The following is a 14464-nucleotide window of genomic DNA, read 5'->3' on the forward strand; positions in this document are numbered from 1 at the left end:
AAAAAAAAGATTACCTTGCTGAATTAATCAGGCTTCACTGTAATGTTCAGCCTCAGATTTTATTTCCTGTAATAAGCCCATTAATACGGGTGTCTATAGCAGGGGGCTTTTAGCAGCAGGCACCATTAGTGTAACGAGGAAGGGCTAATAGAGTTTTATTGGAATTTTTACTCCGACATCACAGCCTTTTAAAACAGCTGTCTCAATAGGCATTATTATTCTGATTAACATTTAGACAGCACAAATCATAGTGATGCCCTTGGTGTCCCACAGGTTTTATCATAATCATTCCAAGTTCCTGATGTGTTGGCTAGTCCTTTCCAGGGCGGAGGGAATTTTACACCCCAGCAGAGGCTGGGGGTCATTCCTTTTTTCCTGTGCCAATGGATCTGATACTTCTGAGGTGACCTGACGGGCTGTGATGGAGCAGGGTCCTGCTGTTACTGAAGCACATTGGAAGCAGCTGGAACCAGACAGATGCTTTTTGAGCATCTCTGATCCCAAGAGGAATTTGAAAGCAGGATGGGAAGGGTTAAAAAGCATGCTGGCATCTTGGGGACCCATCCTGGCTTCACTCTCACTCTGTTTCTTGCCTGTGTGAGAATTAAAAATTTGCTTTTAAAAATGAAACTAGATTTTTATTTTTATTTTTTTTTTGTATGAATTAAATATTAAGCCTGCAGTTTGGGTGTGCTAAGCCAGGGGTTTGTTGCACAGCATTTGTTTGGGGCAGCAGCCAGTCCCAGGGCTGGGAAACCTTTTTTCTCATATCTTCCAAGACCCGTCTTCAATATGGGACAGCACCATCCAAGCCAGAGGAGCTGCAAGGGTGTCACACTGAGGGTGTCCCAAGGATCTTATAAAAGCCCAGAGGCTGTCACAGGGCCTCCCACTGCCTGGTCAGGCAGTGAGGCCTGGCCTCTGTGCAACTGATCCTGTTTGAGCCATGGGGAAACTGAGGCACAAAAAGGGGGCACTGCCTTTCCCACAGGGACAGCACAGGCAGCCCTGGAGTCCTGGCTCCCTGCCCAAGCATGAAGCCATGAGGGAGTGGAGGAGCTGCCCTGATATAGAGACAAATGCAGGGAAAATAAGTGAGGGATTAAACACTAAAAGCAAACAGGCTGCAAATGCACTTTTGGCTTTTATTTGTTGAGTTTTGCTTCATGAGGGCAATTTATGAGGATATTTTGTTGTGGTTGAGCCTGTCACTGTGCGTGGAGAGCAGCAGCTGGTTTATCCCTGCTCCAGCCATATCCTGTGGGGCTCAAACCACCTTAGGTACACTGAAGCAGGTGGTTTGGCTTGGAGCTGGGCAAGGGAGCCCCAGGGGCACCAAGCAGGCTGGAGATCTACTAATTACTCATTTATTAGCATTTAATTAGTATCTCTCCGCTTCCTCCTCTCTCCCAAGGGCTCTGCTTCTGGCAGGAGTCACCTCATGCCCAGGCACATCCCAGGGGATGATTTTCCACCTCTGATCCATCCTGGCATTGCAATGTCTCACTGCCCCTGGGGCTTTGTAGCAGACTTCTCAGCATCACACATGATAATTAGCAAATATGTACAGATTTCTTCTCTGGAACATCAGAATGAAGGGGGATCCTGCCCCACGGGGCAGGCAGATGTCTGTGAGCTTTCACAGCTGGCTCCAGCACCAGGGATGTGCCAGGGTGCCCAATCTCAGCCATGCCAGATCCTGGATGCTGCAAGGGCTCCAGCCTTCTCCCAGCATCTGCACAGCTGGTGGATAACCCCCTTTTGTAGTCAAAGATTACCTTCCCTCTGGCTGCCCTTTTCCCAGACCAGTCCCCTGCTCTCCCACCCCCACCTGCTCCCCTCCACCCCCAGATAGTTTTGTTTGGGTTGAATCCAGCTGGAATCTGGATGCTCCTGTTGTTTCCCTTGCTCTAAACAGAGGCTGCTGACTCTGGGATGAAGTCCCAGGATGGGAAAGGCTCAAACCACAAGCAATGACAGGTCTTCACTGCCAAGAGCTGAAGCCCCAAGGTACCTCCCCAACCCCAGGCATACAGGAAATCTGGGGTGCCAGTGCATGCTGACCACATGGATGTTGTAATGTGATGGTATTTAATTACCTGTATTATTAGATGATTAACCAACTAAATTCCACCCTTGGGGCTGCCAGCCTGAAGTCCATGCAGAGCTTGCTAGGCAGCATCCAGACATCCAACTGTGTCCACCTGGGACCAGCAGTCATCCTACTACTACTCATGGTCCCCAAGGAACCTGAAAATGCCTTGCAGGAAGGACTCAGTGACCATCAGCAGAGGAAAACACACTAGCTGTCTGAAACATGGGCAAGACACCTCCAAAATTGTTTCCTGCTAGTCTGAACTCCTGTCAAGGAAGCTGCCAAACCCAGGGAAGATGCACAACGTGGGTTCTCTTTGCCCCAGCTGCTCTTGCATAGCCACCTAAGACATGATCTAAAAGGGGTCTGGGTTTTGATTTACATTCTCCTGGCACACAAATTCTTCCCACTGCATGAAGCCCACCTGCTTCAGGGCACCAGAGAGTTTAGCATCTGCTTAAAATTACTGTTTTCATGGTAAGTTCCTGATGATGTCTTTTAAATAGAAATGGAAGGGATTTAGCCTTCTCTCCCTCCCTGTTTCCCACCCTCCTCTCCTTCCTTTCTCTCTCCTTTCCTCCATTTCTTCCTTTCATCCTTCCTCTCTTCCTCCCTAAAAATTTACTAATTTCTTCCTTATTCCATTGTCAAAAACTCTACTCAGTCACAGGCAGCAGCAGACAAGGAGAAACTCAACAATAAGGGCAAATCCAATAGTAAAACTGGAATGAAATGACAGCCATTAACCTGGTATCAGGAAGGACAGTAAAACTGCAGCAAGAGCCAGCAGGCCACAACTCGTAACTTTTCTTTCAGATTAAAACACACTGGTCACAGATTAACTTCCTTTGCTCAATATTTTATTGTCTCACCTGCACTGGAAGGCAGAGGAGAAGGGGTGGGCAGGATGGAGGACTCAGGATCTGCAGCTTTTCTGCAGCTCTGCCATGTCCTGGCAGCTGCCAAGGACATGGACACTCAACTAAAGGTGATGAACCTGTCTCCAGCAGTTGTCCTCAGCCATGAAGTGCTTGTGCCAAATGGTCTCTGTCCACCAGACTGGCATCCCAGGGCTCACCCATGGCCACAGAAGAAGTCAGTGTCAGAGCTGGGGGTGCTCTGGGTCTCCCAAACATGCAGGGCAGGCACAATGATGGACACAGTCACTGGTACAACCCAGGCAAGGACATTGGCTCATTTCAGTAAAGAAAAAGCTCCAGGAGATTTGGGGAAGTCACATCCCTTGGCAGATTGACCATTTCTTTCAGTGGCATCAGAAAATGGGACAGAAATGAAAATAAATTCCTGGCCACACCCTCTCAAGCATCTCTGGATCCCCCACTGGGTGTATCCCTTGCTCCCTGAAGAGCACAGCTTGTGCCAGCCCTGTGCAGCAGCATTCTGTCCCTCTCCTAATCCCTCACAGACCCATTAATTAATTAATTAATTAATGCACCACAGAAGGTGCAAACACCTCTATGGGACCTCAGTGGATTTTAATTCATTAATTCCATGCTCGAGTTCCTCTCACTCTCCCCACCACCTGCCCTGTTCATTCTCCCAGAACAGCTCAGGGCAGCAATTGCAGAGGACGTTTCTGCCCTCATGCTGGGAGATGGAGACTCAGGACAAGGATGACCCAGTCACAGAAATACTTCTCCAAGGATTTCTAACAGCTCCCCTGGAGAAATGAAATAGCATCAAGGAACATCCTTATGGGGAATCACAATGGGCCTCAGTTCCCCTTTGATGCTCCCAGGTCAAGAACAACAGCTGGGTACCTCGCAGGCCCTCCACTCCCTCATCCCTCACCAGCCAGACTTTTTTATTCACCTTGCAGTAAATCACGTTTTAATTACAACTGGACTGCAACTACCAAAATATAGAAGACTTTAGGCTTTACAGCACAACAACGGTTCCTATGGATTGCAATGCCATTCCATTCCCAGCAGCTCCATTTGCACCACCCTTATGTCTCCCTGTGACATGGGAAAGGCTCTTGCTCCCTTCCAGCCTTTCACACCCCCATGCATAAGCTAAATAGTATGAGGGCAATAGCAGGCTGGATCTGTTGTGAGGAAGTGGGGACCTCAGCATAACCAGGGTCAAGCTCTCACACTATGTGAACCACCTCCTCTTCCTCCTCTAACTGCTGCTTTCACCCTATTTCAGATTTCAGGGGGGCATTTCAATCAAAAAAACAAAACAAAAAACTAATTCTCAGGCCATCTCTGAGTTTTTTAAGCAGATAAACTTGAGCAGGTGGTACCTGCAGCAGAGGGCACCCTGGCACGGGCACCAGCCCTCCTCAGCACGCACTGCTTCCCCAGCCTCCATCCTAAATCACAGCACAACAAACAGGCTGTTCATTAGGCGCTGTTTAATTAAGCAATATGGATCCTGCCTCGATATTTACAATCCCACTTGCCCTGATTTATTGGAGAGAGTCCCGTTTTTAAAGACGGCGACTGTAAAGTTTAATACCGCTTGACTTAACTGCGAGTTTCATTTACGGCGGCGGGCCGAGGCGCGGCAGCCCGGGCTGGGACCGCCGGGCCATTAAATCAGAGCTAACTGCGCGTGCAGGGAGATGACTAGCTTCGTTACAACCGGTTCAGCCGCTAATTACCCCGAGCCGGATTGCCACACTTAAAGTCAATTTGTTGCCGCTTTCCCAGGACCCTGGAGAATAAGCAGGGAAGTTGGAGCGGAGGCGCTTGTTTGCAATGGAAAGGGCTCGCGATCGGGATGGTGGCAGAGACCAAAGGGACTCTGCTTGTCCCAGGAGGGCAGAAGTCAGTTTTGCAAGAGGTGGGATTCCCAGCTGGGCAGCCCCGATGCCCTGGTGAGAGATGCTGTGTACAATGACGGCTCCAGGCTCAAGGGTCAGCCACCATCTCCTCCCCACAGCCCTGGAGCAGCTGGGGAGCGCTGAAGTCAGGTGAGGGCACCTTGTGGGCTATGGGATGAGGCAATCAGGCAGAAAGATAGGACCAGCATGTAGGAGGGCATCCAGCATCACAGGCCAGGAGGTCCTTCCATCTGTCCCAGTCCATGGATACATGGGTAGATGTCCATGGATAGATGGGGGAACGACACATGGATGGGGCACAGGGAACACGGCTGTTGCCTTGGAGGTTGGAGGTAGGAGAAATACCTTGCAAGGTATTTCTAGCCCCCAGCAGCACACTCACAGGCCTGACACGGAGAATGTCTCATTACAGAATTGTGAGAATGGCTCATTAGTGACAAATAACAACTATCTGTGAAGAAGTGAGGGTGCACAGTGCTTTGCATGTCCCCACATCAGCTGTGGTGGCAGCACTGTCCATCAGCTACCCCTGCAGAGTCCCAGGGCTTTCCTGGAAGGAAAGGGAGGACAGCACAGACAGACGTGAATAGAACATCCCTCAGCTCGGCCCAGGGTCCAGGCTGCCACCATCCCACCCCATGGGTGGTCACAGTGAAGGTGGGAGCAGCACCACAAGGAGAGCTGGCAGCCCCCAGGTGAGTGATGAACCAGCCCCTGGCTGCATTCCAGAAGCCCCTGTACCTGTAGCAGGCAACACGAGGGCTCCTGCCCAGCAATCCCAGCCAGAGAAGATGAACAGCTCCAGGGCTGAGCAGCCAGCAGCCTCTGTGCAGTAAGTCTGACAGGGCTCTGCCCTCTCCCAGGAGCTGGCTAAGCCTTGGGGTAAGGAATGGAAGCTTGGGAGCCTCCATTCCTCCTCTGTTTCTCACTCCTCCACAAGCCTGCAGCACTCAGAGACGGACTCAGAGCTCCCCCCAGGGAGAAAGAGGAGGCAGCGCAGAGGCAGGGATAGCAGCAACAGGTATTGGGCTGCCAGTACATCCCCTGAGCCCCGTGTTACCCCCCACCAGCAGCTGGGGATCTTCACCAGAGACCCCATACCTCCCACCTAGGGCTGAGCACCACGAGAGCACAGGTAGAGGCACTTTGCTTCCAGGTTTTATTGTCCAGGGGGGTTGCGCCCCTCCAGGGGCAGAAGAACTCCTAGTCCCACCAGTGAGACTGGACTGGTAAGGAGGGTAAGCCCTTTAGTGGTGGTAGGAGCATGCCATTGGGGCAGAAGACAGTGCCTGGGATGGTGAAAGAGACAAGGAACACCACCTACACAAGAATGTCCCAGGGTTAGGCCCTGAGTCCCCAAACAGGCAAAACCAGTCCCAAAAACCAGCCAAGCCATGACAAGGTTCAGGACAAACTGGGAGCTCAGAGGGGTCACAGCTATCATGAATTCCCAGGCCTTGGTTCTCACCACTCCCAGCTGACTCCTGGCCTTACTGAGCACACCAAATGATGCAATCTTAAACCTCCACTGTTAGCACAGCACTGTCAACCCCCCACTAAACCTTGTCCCTAAATGCCATATTTACACATTTTTTTGAATACTTCCAGGGACAGTGATTCCACCACTTCCATGGGCAGCCTGTTCCAATGTCTGATCAACCCAACGGTGCAGAAATATTTTCCAACATTCAATCTAAACCTCCACTAGCACAACTTCAGGCTGTACCCTCTTGTCCTATCATTAGTTATCTGGGAGAAAAGACCAAGCCCCACTTGGCTATGACCTCCTTTCAGGTAGTGGTAGAAAGCAGTAAGAAGCCCCCCCACACTCACATCCGAGGCCTGGATGTTGTGCTGCTCCCCATCACACCTCCTCGGTCCTCTTCTTGTAGTGTACCTCAGGGAGGCTCCTCAGGCGCTCAGCTGCCTGCAGGGCACAGCACAAGGGACAGCCAGGGGCTGGTCCTAGGGACAGGCCTGGCACACAGCCCCCTGGCTCCCCCAATCCCCCTGAGCTGCACTCACCTGCTCTGGGGTGAGGTCTCTCTGTGCCTGTGCCAGCATCTCGTATCCCACCATGAATTTGCGGACGGTGGCGGAGCGCAGCAGTGGGGGATAGTAGTGGGCATGGAGCTGCCAGTGCCTGCACTCCTCCTCCAGGTAGGGGCCTGTGGGGGCTCCTGCAGGGGGTAGAGGCACCGCATGAGCTGCAGCAGGGGGATGGGGACATGGACGAGAGGATTGTGGAGCCACACCACTCACCGTGCCAGCCCATGGAGTAGGGGAAGGAGACTTCAAAGAGGTTGTCGTACTTGATGAGCAGCCTCTGCATGATGGAGGCCAGGCCTGCAGAAAAGCAACAGGGATTCACACCCAGAGCTGGCCAGCAGCTTGCCAGACCTGGGCTCCTGTGCAGGGAGACACTGAGCCCATGCAGTGGGGTCACTCACAGCAGGCCTCCCTGGGTGGACACCAGTGACGAGCAGGAGGGATGCACTTGGTAATTCCCACCCCTCCCCACTCACACAGGGAGCCCCAGCAGTGCAGCAGGAGAAGCCCCCCACCAAAGCAGGGAGCACCATGTGCTTCATCATTCCAAAAGGACACGAGTCCCACCAGCAGTGCTGGCTGTGCCCAAACAACTAGTTCTTATCCTAACAAAACAGAGCTGCCATTCTCCTCTTCAGCTAAGCTTGGCAGCCCCCACCCCAAGGACATAAGCCCTCAAGCACCAGCACAGCTGCCTCCTAACAAAGGCCAAGCCCAAAGGACATGGGATGGGGTACAATAAAGCTCAGAGCTACTCACTGTCCTTCTCACTGTCACTGAGGTCCTGGAGGCGACAGACGTGGCGGCGGGGCAGCAGCAGGGTCTGGTAGGGCCAGGTAGCCCAGTATGGCACCACAACCAGCCAGTCTGCATTCTCCACCACCAGCCGCTCCTGCAGGGCACAGAATCACAGAACCAGCTAGTTTGGTAAAGACTTCTGAGATCATACAGTCCAACCTATGACCTACCACCTTATCAACTAAACCATGGCCCTGAGTGCCACACTCAGTCTTTTTGACTCCACCACCTCCCTGGGCAGTCCATTCCAGTGCCCAATCACTCTTTCAGTGACAAATTTTTTTCCTAATGTCTAACCTAAACTACCCCTGGCACAGCTTAAGACTGTGTTGTCTTGTCCTGCCACTGGCTGCCTGTCAGAAGAGACTGACCCCCTGCTGACTAAAACCTCCTTTCAGGGAGCTGTAGAGATTGATAAGGTCTCCCCTAAGCCTCCTTTTTTCCAGGTTAAACACCCCCAGCTCTTCTTCATAGAGCTTGTGTTCCAGATCTTTCACCAGCCTTGCTGCTTCTGTCCAGAGGAATCTGAGTATCTCAATATACTTCCTAAAGTGACCCAGAACTGGACACAGTATTTAAGGTGGAGCCTCCCCAGTGCCAAGTACAGGGGAAGAATGACTTCCCTGGTCCTGCTGGCCACACAATTCCTGATACAGGCCAAGATACCACTGGCCTTCTTGGCCACCTGGGCACACTCCTGGCTCATGTTCAGTTAGCTGTCAACCAGCGCCCCCGCATTCCTTTCTGCCTGGCCGCTGTCCAGCGACCGTGTCTCCAGCCTGTAGCACTGCAGGGGGGTGTTACATGCAGCGCCTGATGGGGACATACACAGTCCCAGGGCACTCCTAGTGCCGAGCTCCTGGGGGTTGGAGAGCCCACCCCAGCACACAAACAGCTCCCAGGGAGAGGATACAGACAACATCCATGCCGTCACCTTTCGGCGAGCCTCCTGCTCAGCATACTCCAGCAGCATGGGCACGCCATGCTGGCTCAGGTGCTGGCGCTGGGTCCGGTCCTCCAGGCGCGCCTCGTTCGGGAGGAAGCTGCTGGCCCACACCTGGGAGGGACATTGGGGCACAGGACTGCGGTGCCTGTACCCCTCACTTGCAGGGGTATTCCTAGTCACGCTTCCCATCTGAAGGTCCCTGCTGCCACCAGGTGGAGGGTCTGGCATGTGGCAGCCACAAGGGACAGTCCCCAGAGGGAAGGTGACGGGACAGGCACAGGGGGTACCCTCATTGTAAAAAAGCTTTGGGACCAGGTTATGGCGATTGCCATTCACACCTGCCCTCGGGGTTTGTTGTAGGGTTACCAAAGGGACTTGTAGTTTAGCCAGGTCACAGGTGGGACAGCCTCACCTGGCAGTGGGGGTGTGGGTTGGAGCAGCCCATCATCGCTCCCTTGTTCTCAAAGATCTAGGAGAAGAGGAAGAGGTGCAGCGAGCAGGTCCCAGCCACAGGGCCCCCGCTGCAGGCTGTCACGGTGTTCCCAGCACAGCAGGGAAACAACCCACATGGAAAGGTTCAGCAGGGCACCAAGGCTCAAAGGGCATGAAGCAGGAGATCCACTCACAACTAGGAAGCTCCCAACCCCAAGTACTGCTACAGTACCCAGTGCCACCCTCCCACCTTCACCCACAAAAAAGCAGCTCCCACCAGCCCCACACCTGCACCCAGGGGTAGGAAGCACCCAGTTCAGTCGCCAGCTCTGCCCATGCATCGACGACAGCCCGGATCTCTGGCAGGGACATGAGAGGCAGCGTCAGGTCTGACCAGGGGTGGAAACACATCACCTTGCTGTGGAGGAAACATGCATAGCTGCGATTGCAGGTGTCTCCAGAGACCGTCTCAGCTTTGCTGGGTGCAGTGGGACAAGGGACAGGGCCAAAACCTCCAGAATGATCCCAAAACTGAGCAGGTGTGTACAGAATAGGCACTGCATGAGGGGAGCAGGCCCAGTCCAGCACCATTCCACAGGTTCTTGACAAATTGTGTCCCAAACCCGCTGGAGCCATGTAGGTACTTACCACACACCCCGGGCTGGGGCAGCTCGAAACAAGGGGTGATCACTGTCATCTGGGGAAGGACAGAGAGTGAGCAGGAAGAAAGTGCTGAGGCAGAGCCTAAGCCTCTCCAAGCCACCCTGAAGCAGCCCCAGGACCCAAGTCAGGGGGTACCCAGCAGCCTGCTCCACTCCCCAAAGTTACCAGGTTCTGGAGCATCAGGCTGCAGTGCAGGGAAGTCATTTGGAAAGACGAAAGTACCTTCGTACTTTGGGTTCACCTGCCGGGTTGAGAGATGGTATGAAGGCAGGAGGGGGTGGCAGGGGGAGCCCGAGTCGCTGTGTCCCTGGTGGTACCTCGCCGTTGGCCCGGGTGGCCCCGGGACAGAGGGGGTTCTTGGGGTCCCAGCGGGGCACATCCTCTGGGGGTGGCTTCTCAAGCTGACCCTGCCAAGGGCGCTTCACCCGGTGGGCCGACACCAGCACCCAGTCGTCCCGCAGCGGGTTGTACCGAACGTGCTGGTGCTCTGCGGGCCGGGAGAGCAGCGGGGCGTCAGGCGCAGGCCGCGCCGCCAAGGGGGGACCGCAGCCCAGCCGCGCCCCCTCAAGGGACAAGCAGGACGGTCTGCACGCCCTCCCTCAGCTTCACCCCTTCCTCCCTGTCCCAGTCCGGTAGCCCCGCTGCTCTGGGCAGGGAAGGTCCCCGCAGCTCGCGCTTCCCGGGGTCGCGCTGAGCTCCGCCGGGGGTCTGAAGGGAAGGACGGAGGAAGGCAGCCCCATCCGTACCGCTGGTACGGAAGCGGCCGCCCCCCTCCGCCAGCGATGGCTCCATGCCGCCCCAGTCCCGGAAACCCGGCGGGATCGGCCCCTTCCAGCCTCCCGCCCCGCCCCGGCGCGCCGGCGCAGCCGCCCGGGCCCTGCGTGGCGTGGCCGCGGCGGGGGCGGTCCCGGCCCGGGTCCCGCTCCCGGTGCCGGGGGCGGTGGAGCGCGGGATGGGCGCGGCGTGGGGGCGGCGGGCGCTGCGGGTCGGGCTGGCGCTGGGCGCGCTGGCGCTGGTGCTGCAGGGGCTGCGCGGGTGGCTGGCGGCCAAGCGCTACGAGTTCACCTCCGCCGAGATCGCACAGCTCGCCCGGCACCACGCGGGTACGCGCCGCCCGTGGGGACGCGGAGGGGCGGCGGGGAGCGGGGCCGAGGAGGGATGGCGGTGGGGATGGGGATGGGCAAGGGGTTGGGGATGAAGAGAGGAGCATGGGACGGGACGGGGTCCGGCGGCCTGGGCTGGAGGGGGGAGCCGTAGCAGGGACGAAGGAGCGAGGAGGGTCCGGTACAGGGAGGCCGGGATCATGGGGGGATCATGGGGGCCGGGGGCAGGGAGCTGGGCCTGGGAAGCAAGAATGGGACAGGGAGGGGATCGGCACTGGGGAACAGCAACAGGGAACGCGGGGGAAGCGGGGTGGAAGATGGGACTCCGGAGCAAAGGAGGGATGGGGACCAGGGCAGCGGCATCATCCAACCTGGTTGGAGCTGAAGCCCCAGGTGGGTCAGGCCTGGGGCTTCAGAAGAGGGCTGTCCCCTTAGGACACAGGGAGTTTGGTCGGGGGAGCATGTCACCGGCACAGGGGCACTGTCACCTTGCTTGGGTCTCCCATATTGCCCAGCACCTGGGATGGGCAGTAGGACTGGAGCACTTGGTCCTGCTTATCCTCCATCTCCATCCAGGGAGGTGGTGGAGCTGGGTCAACAGGAGCTGGAGGGCTGGAGAGAGGAGATATCTTCCCTAGCCAGACCTCTCCAAGGATGTGCTGAGACCCTGTGGCGGTGCAGGGGATTCGGGGGTGGGGGGCTGTGGTCGGCTGGGCTTTTTCTGTGCCAGGGACTTAAAGTGCCCCTGGGTGCTGCAGGGCTGGACCATGAGCTGGCTTTCTCCAAGATCATTGTGGAGCTACGAAAGAAGCACCCAGGCCACATCCTGCCAGACGAGGACCTGCAGTGGGTGTTTGTGAATGCAGGCGGGTGGATGGGCTCCATGTGCCTGCTCCATGCCTCGCTCACCGAGTACGTGCTGCTCTTTGGGACAGCTGTTGACACTGGGGGACACTCAGGTAAGCAGGGGGACTGGGCTGCTGGGCAGGGGAGTTCTCTCAGCTGTTTGTACTCCACTCTTTCACTCCATGGTGTACCCAGCACAGGGAGCCCACTGCTTCACTACTTGTATGGGGTGAATGATGCTGGCCAAACATTCCCTTGCAAGGGGGACCAGCCCCCATGTTGTCCTACAGCATCTGCAGGTCCCTGTGCGTGACATGCTGTGTGGCCAGGATTCTCCGCATCCAGCTGGCAGGCAATGGCAGACTTCTCATCTCCCAGTGCTTCAGGAGGGAGAAAATGCCAAACAAGTTGGAAATGACAGGGCTTAAAGACACCCAGCAGCTCTGGCTGGTGGTATATGGCTCTTTGCACAGACAATGGGGGTACCAGAGCTGTTGGCACTTCTTGGTATATTGAGACACTGGGGCTGCCATCCTGACCACGCTGCTCACAGTTCAGGCCTGGGCTCCTATGCTGTCCTTGGCAGGCAGACACTGAGCCTGTGTTGTCTGTCCTCCCACAGGTCGCTACTGGGCAGATATTTCAGACACTGTCATCTCGGGGACATTCCGGCAATGGAAGGAGGGGACCACCAGAAGTGAGATCTACTATCCAGGTAAATGCAGCAGTATGGTGACCTGTGGGCTGCATCCATGTCTTTGGGGCACAGCCACTTGCTGTAGTAGAGGCCCTTCCTTTGAGCTGACGGAAGCCAAGAGCTCAAAATAGAGCAGTTTGGGTTCCCAGTGGCACATCCCAGCATCTCAGTGGGTGGCAGTAAGAGAAGAGGGAGCAAGGCTGGTATGGGCTTGAAAGGCCTTGATCCCGTGTCTCCCATTTGGGTGTGATGTGGGGCAGCCGCTGGGAGCCGTGCTGGTTGTGTGTTTTGGCAGGGGACACCATCGTGCACCAGGCAGGAGAGGCCACGTCAGTGCAGTGGAGTGCAGGCACCTGGATGGTGGAGTATGGCCGGGGCTTCATCCCCTCCACACTCGCCTTCGCCCTGGCTGACACCCTCTTCAGCACTCAGGACTTCGTCACCCTCTTCTACACCCTGCGTGTCTACGCAAAGGGCCTGCTCCTGGAAGCAAATGCCTTCTTCAGCACCTTTGGGTGCTGAGCCCGTCTCACCAGGGCACCCTGCTGAACCCAGTTGGCTCCTTTCCTCCCAGCAGTTTTCTCTTCCTCCCCAAGCCCAGGTTCTAGCAGAGGCAGCAGGAGATCCCCTGTGCCTTCCCCAAATTGTTCTGTCCTTTCCCCACAGGCCAACAGGGTGCCAGGACTGAGGGATCTCGGCAGTCACAGCAACACAGAACGTCAGTTCTCTTTACTACCTGCCTGTCCCTCCTTTCTATCAGAGTCACGTCCTGCTTTTCCATCCCTCAGGGCTGGAGTGGCCTTGCAGTGTACAAACATCCCTGTGTGCCCTCAGCATGCAGCGGGAGAGAAGGTGGAGCTGGCTGTCCCCAGGCCCAAAAGATTTACTCCGCTCCTGAGACATCAGGGGAATTATGCTGCCCTTGGGGCAGGGTGCACAGGGTAGACCAGACCAGAGCACCCATTGCAGAGGTCGGCCGCTAAGTCCCCCATGTCTCTGGCAGCCTGCCAGGACTGCGGGCAGCGCAAAGTGCTGTGTCCAGCTGGCAGCATCTCCTGTGGCTCCATCCCTGCTGATGTGGGTTGGCAGCACACATTGTCACGCTGGCACAGGGCAGGATCAGCGCTGAGATGCCCTGGCAGTGAGGGGATGCCCAGCTTCTGTGCTGGCGGGCCCCCTGCTCCCCTGTGTGTCATCTGCCCTCGGGGATGGCTGGGGCTGGAAGAGGGCCACTTCCCCAAAGTCCTCTCCCAGCAGTGCCCCCCAAGGGGGAAACCCACCGTCTGTCGCCTTAATGGAGACCCCGTTCTGCGTGGCCTCTTGGCTATGCACGTAGTGTCCTCGAGTGCCCAAATGTCTGTACTAGCTCAGGATGGGATCTCATCCCTCAAAATGCTTCCCCCAGCTGTGAGACCCCTTGGGGACAGCCACTCTGCTCGGCTCCCGGCATGGGATCCCGGCTGCCAGGAGAGTGCTGTAATCCTCCAACCAAACCCAGCTGTGCACCCTGCTTGCACCCCTGTGGTCAGACCCGTGTGAGCTCACTGCTTGGTGGAGGGCTTTCACCTCCATTCTGCTGCCAAACACACGAGTGTGTCCCTGGCCACCCTGGCCTGTAGCATGTTGATCCTCCTGCTCCCCAGACTGTCCCTGTTCTGCTGACCAGCAGCCCTGCACACGGGCTAGTTCTCAATTTGCTACCTGAAAAGAGATACCAATAATAAAGTTGTTCATCCCACATACTTGGGTCTCTGGAAGAGTCTCTGGGGCGTGCTGAGCCCTGCCATGGTGAAGGCCAGCTCCAGCCTCAGCAGCAGTCCTGCTGACATCTGTGTGTCCCCAGGGAAGCTGGTATCATCCCACTCAAAGTCCTGGCAGCTGGGGTACGGAGCTGGACAGGATCGGCTCTGTCTGAGCTGCCGGGGATTGGCAGAAGATGGTGCTGTTACTCCTCTCGCCACTGCAGTCACTGATGACCAAAGCCTGGGCTGGTGCCAGGTCCCTGCTTCCATGGGCAGTCTTG

General features: G+C 56.1%; 2 protein-coding genes across 7 annotated transcripts in view; one reads left to right on the forward strand and one right to left on the reverse strand.

Moving 5' to 3' along the window:
* The window catches only part of GALT (galactose-1-phosphate uridylyltransferase), a 37448-nt gene extending 26788 nt beyond the window's left edge, over positions 1 to 10660 (reverse strand). For 3 of the 5 annotated variants that reach the window (XR_009276032.1, XM_058825798.1, XM_058825799.1), the window contains exons 1-11: positions 10542 to 10660; positions 10113 to 10282; positions 9961 to 10036; positions 9781 to 9829; positions 9421 to 9550; positions 9113 to 9169; positions 8689 to 8811; positions 7716 to 7848; positions 7170 to 7253; positions 6933 to 7087; positions 6741 to 6834 (exon numbers count right to left, since the gene is read on the reverse strand). Coding sequence is in view for 4 of the 5 variants with exons in the window: in XM_058825798.1 (XP_058681781.1) it covers positions 6772 to 6834; positions 6933 to 7087; positions 7170 to 7253; positions 7716 to 7848; positions 8689 to 8811; positions 9113 to 9169; positions 9421 to 9550; positions 9781 to 9829; positions 9961 to 10036; positions 10113 to 10282; positions 10542 to 10587 (1086 nt within the window). In the remaining variant the exon portion in view is untranslated. Of the gene's footprint in view, positions 1 to 6043; positions 6228 to 6740; positions 6835 to 6932; positions 7088 to 7169; positions 7254 to 7715; positions 7849 to 8688; positions 8812 to 9112; positions 9170 to 9420; positions 9551 to 9780; positions 9830 to 9960; positions 10037 to 10112; positions 10283 to 10541 lie in introns of those variants that run through there. The other 2 variants (XM_058825797.1, XM_058825796.1) reach the window with 2 other exon arrangements.
* Positions 10571 to 14183, forward strand: SIGMAR1 (sigma non-opioid intracellular receptor 1). 2 transcript variants are annotated; one of them, XM_058825800.1, is made up of 4 exons: positions 10571 to 10898; positions 11657 to 11857; positions 12367 to 12459; positions 12737 to 14183. In XM_058825800.1, exons 1-4 carry the CDS (start codon positions 10586 to 10588, stop codon positions 12961 to 12963), a joined length of 834 nt encoding a protein of 277 aa, XP_058681783.1. In that variant the 5' UTR covers positions 10571 to 10585; the 3' UTR covers positions 12964 to 14183. The 2 variants fall into 2 exon arrangements, with proteins under 2 accessions (XP_058681783.1, XP_058681784.1); XM_058825801.1 differs by lacking the exon at positions 10571 to 10898 and having other exon boundaries at positions 11759 to 11810.
* The last annotated feature ends 281 nt before the right edge of the window (positions 14184 to 14464 follow it).

The sequence above is a fragment of the Poecile atricapillus genome, chromosome Z (assembly GCF_030490865.1).
Source record: "Poecile atricapillus isolate bPoeAtr1 chromosome Z, bPoeAtr1.hap1, whole genome shotgun sequence".
NCBI lineage: Eukaryota > Metazoa > Chordata > Aves > Passeriformes > Paridae > Poecile > Poecile atricapillus.

Bases quoted from the DNA above. Each gene is read 5' to 3' on its own strand.
- SIGMAR1 (XM_058825800.1), top strand. From the start codon at position 10,586: ATGCCGCCCCAGTCCCGGAAACCCGGCGGGATCGGCCCCTTCCAGCCT. The intron at 11,858-12,366 runs GTAAGCAGGGGG...GTCCTCCCACAG, and splicing joins TGACACTGGGGGACACTCAG to GTCGCTACTGGGCAGATATT. The intron at 12,460-12,736 runs GTAAATGCAGCA...GTGTTTTGGCAG, and splicing joins AAGTGAGATCTACTATCCAG to GGGACACCATCGTGCACCAG.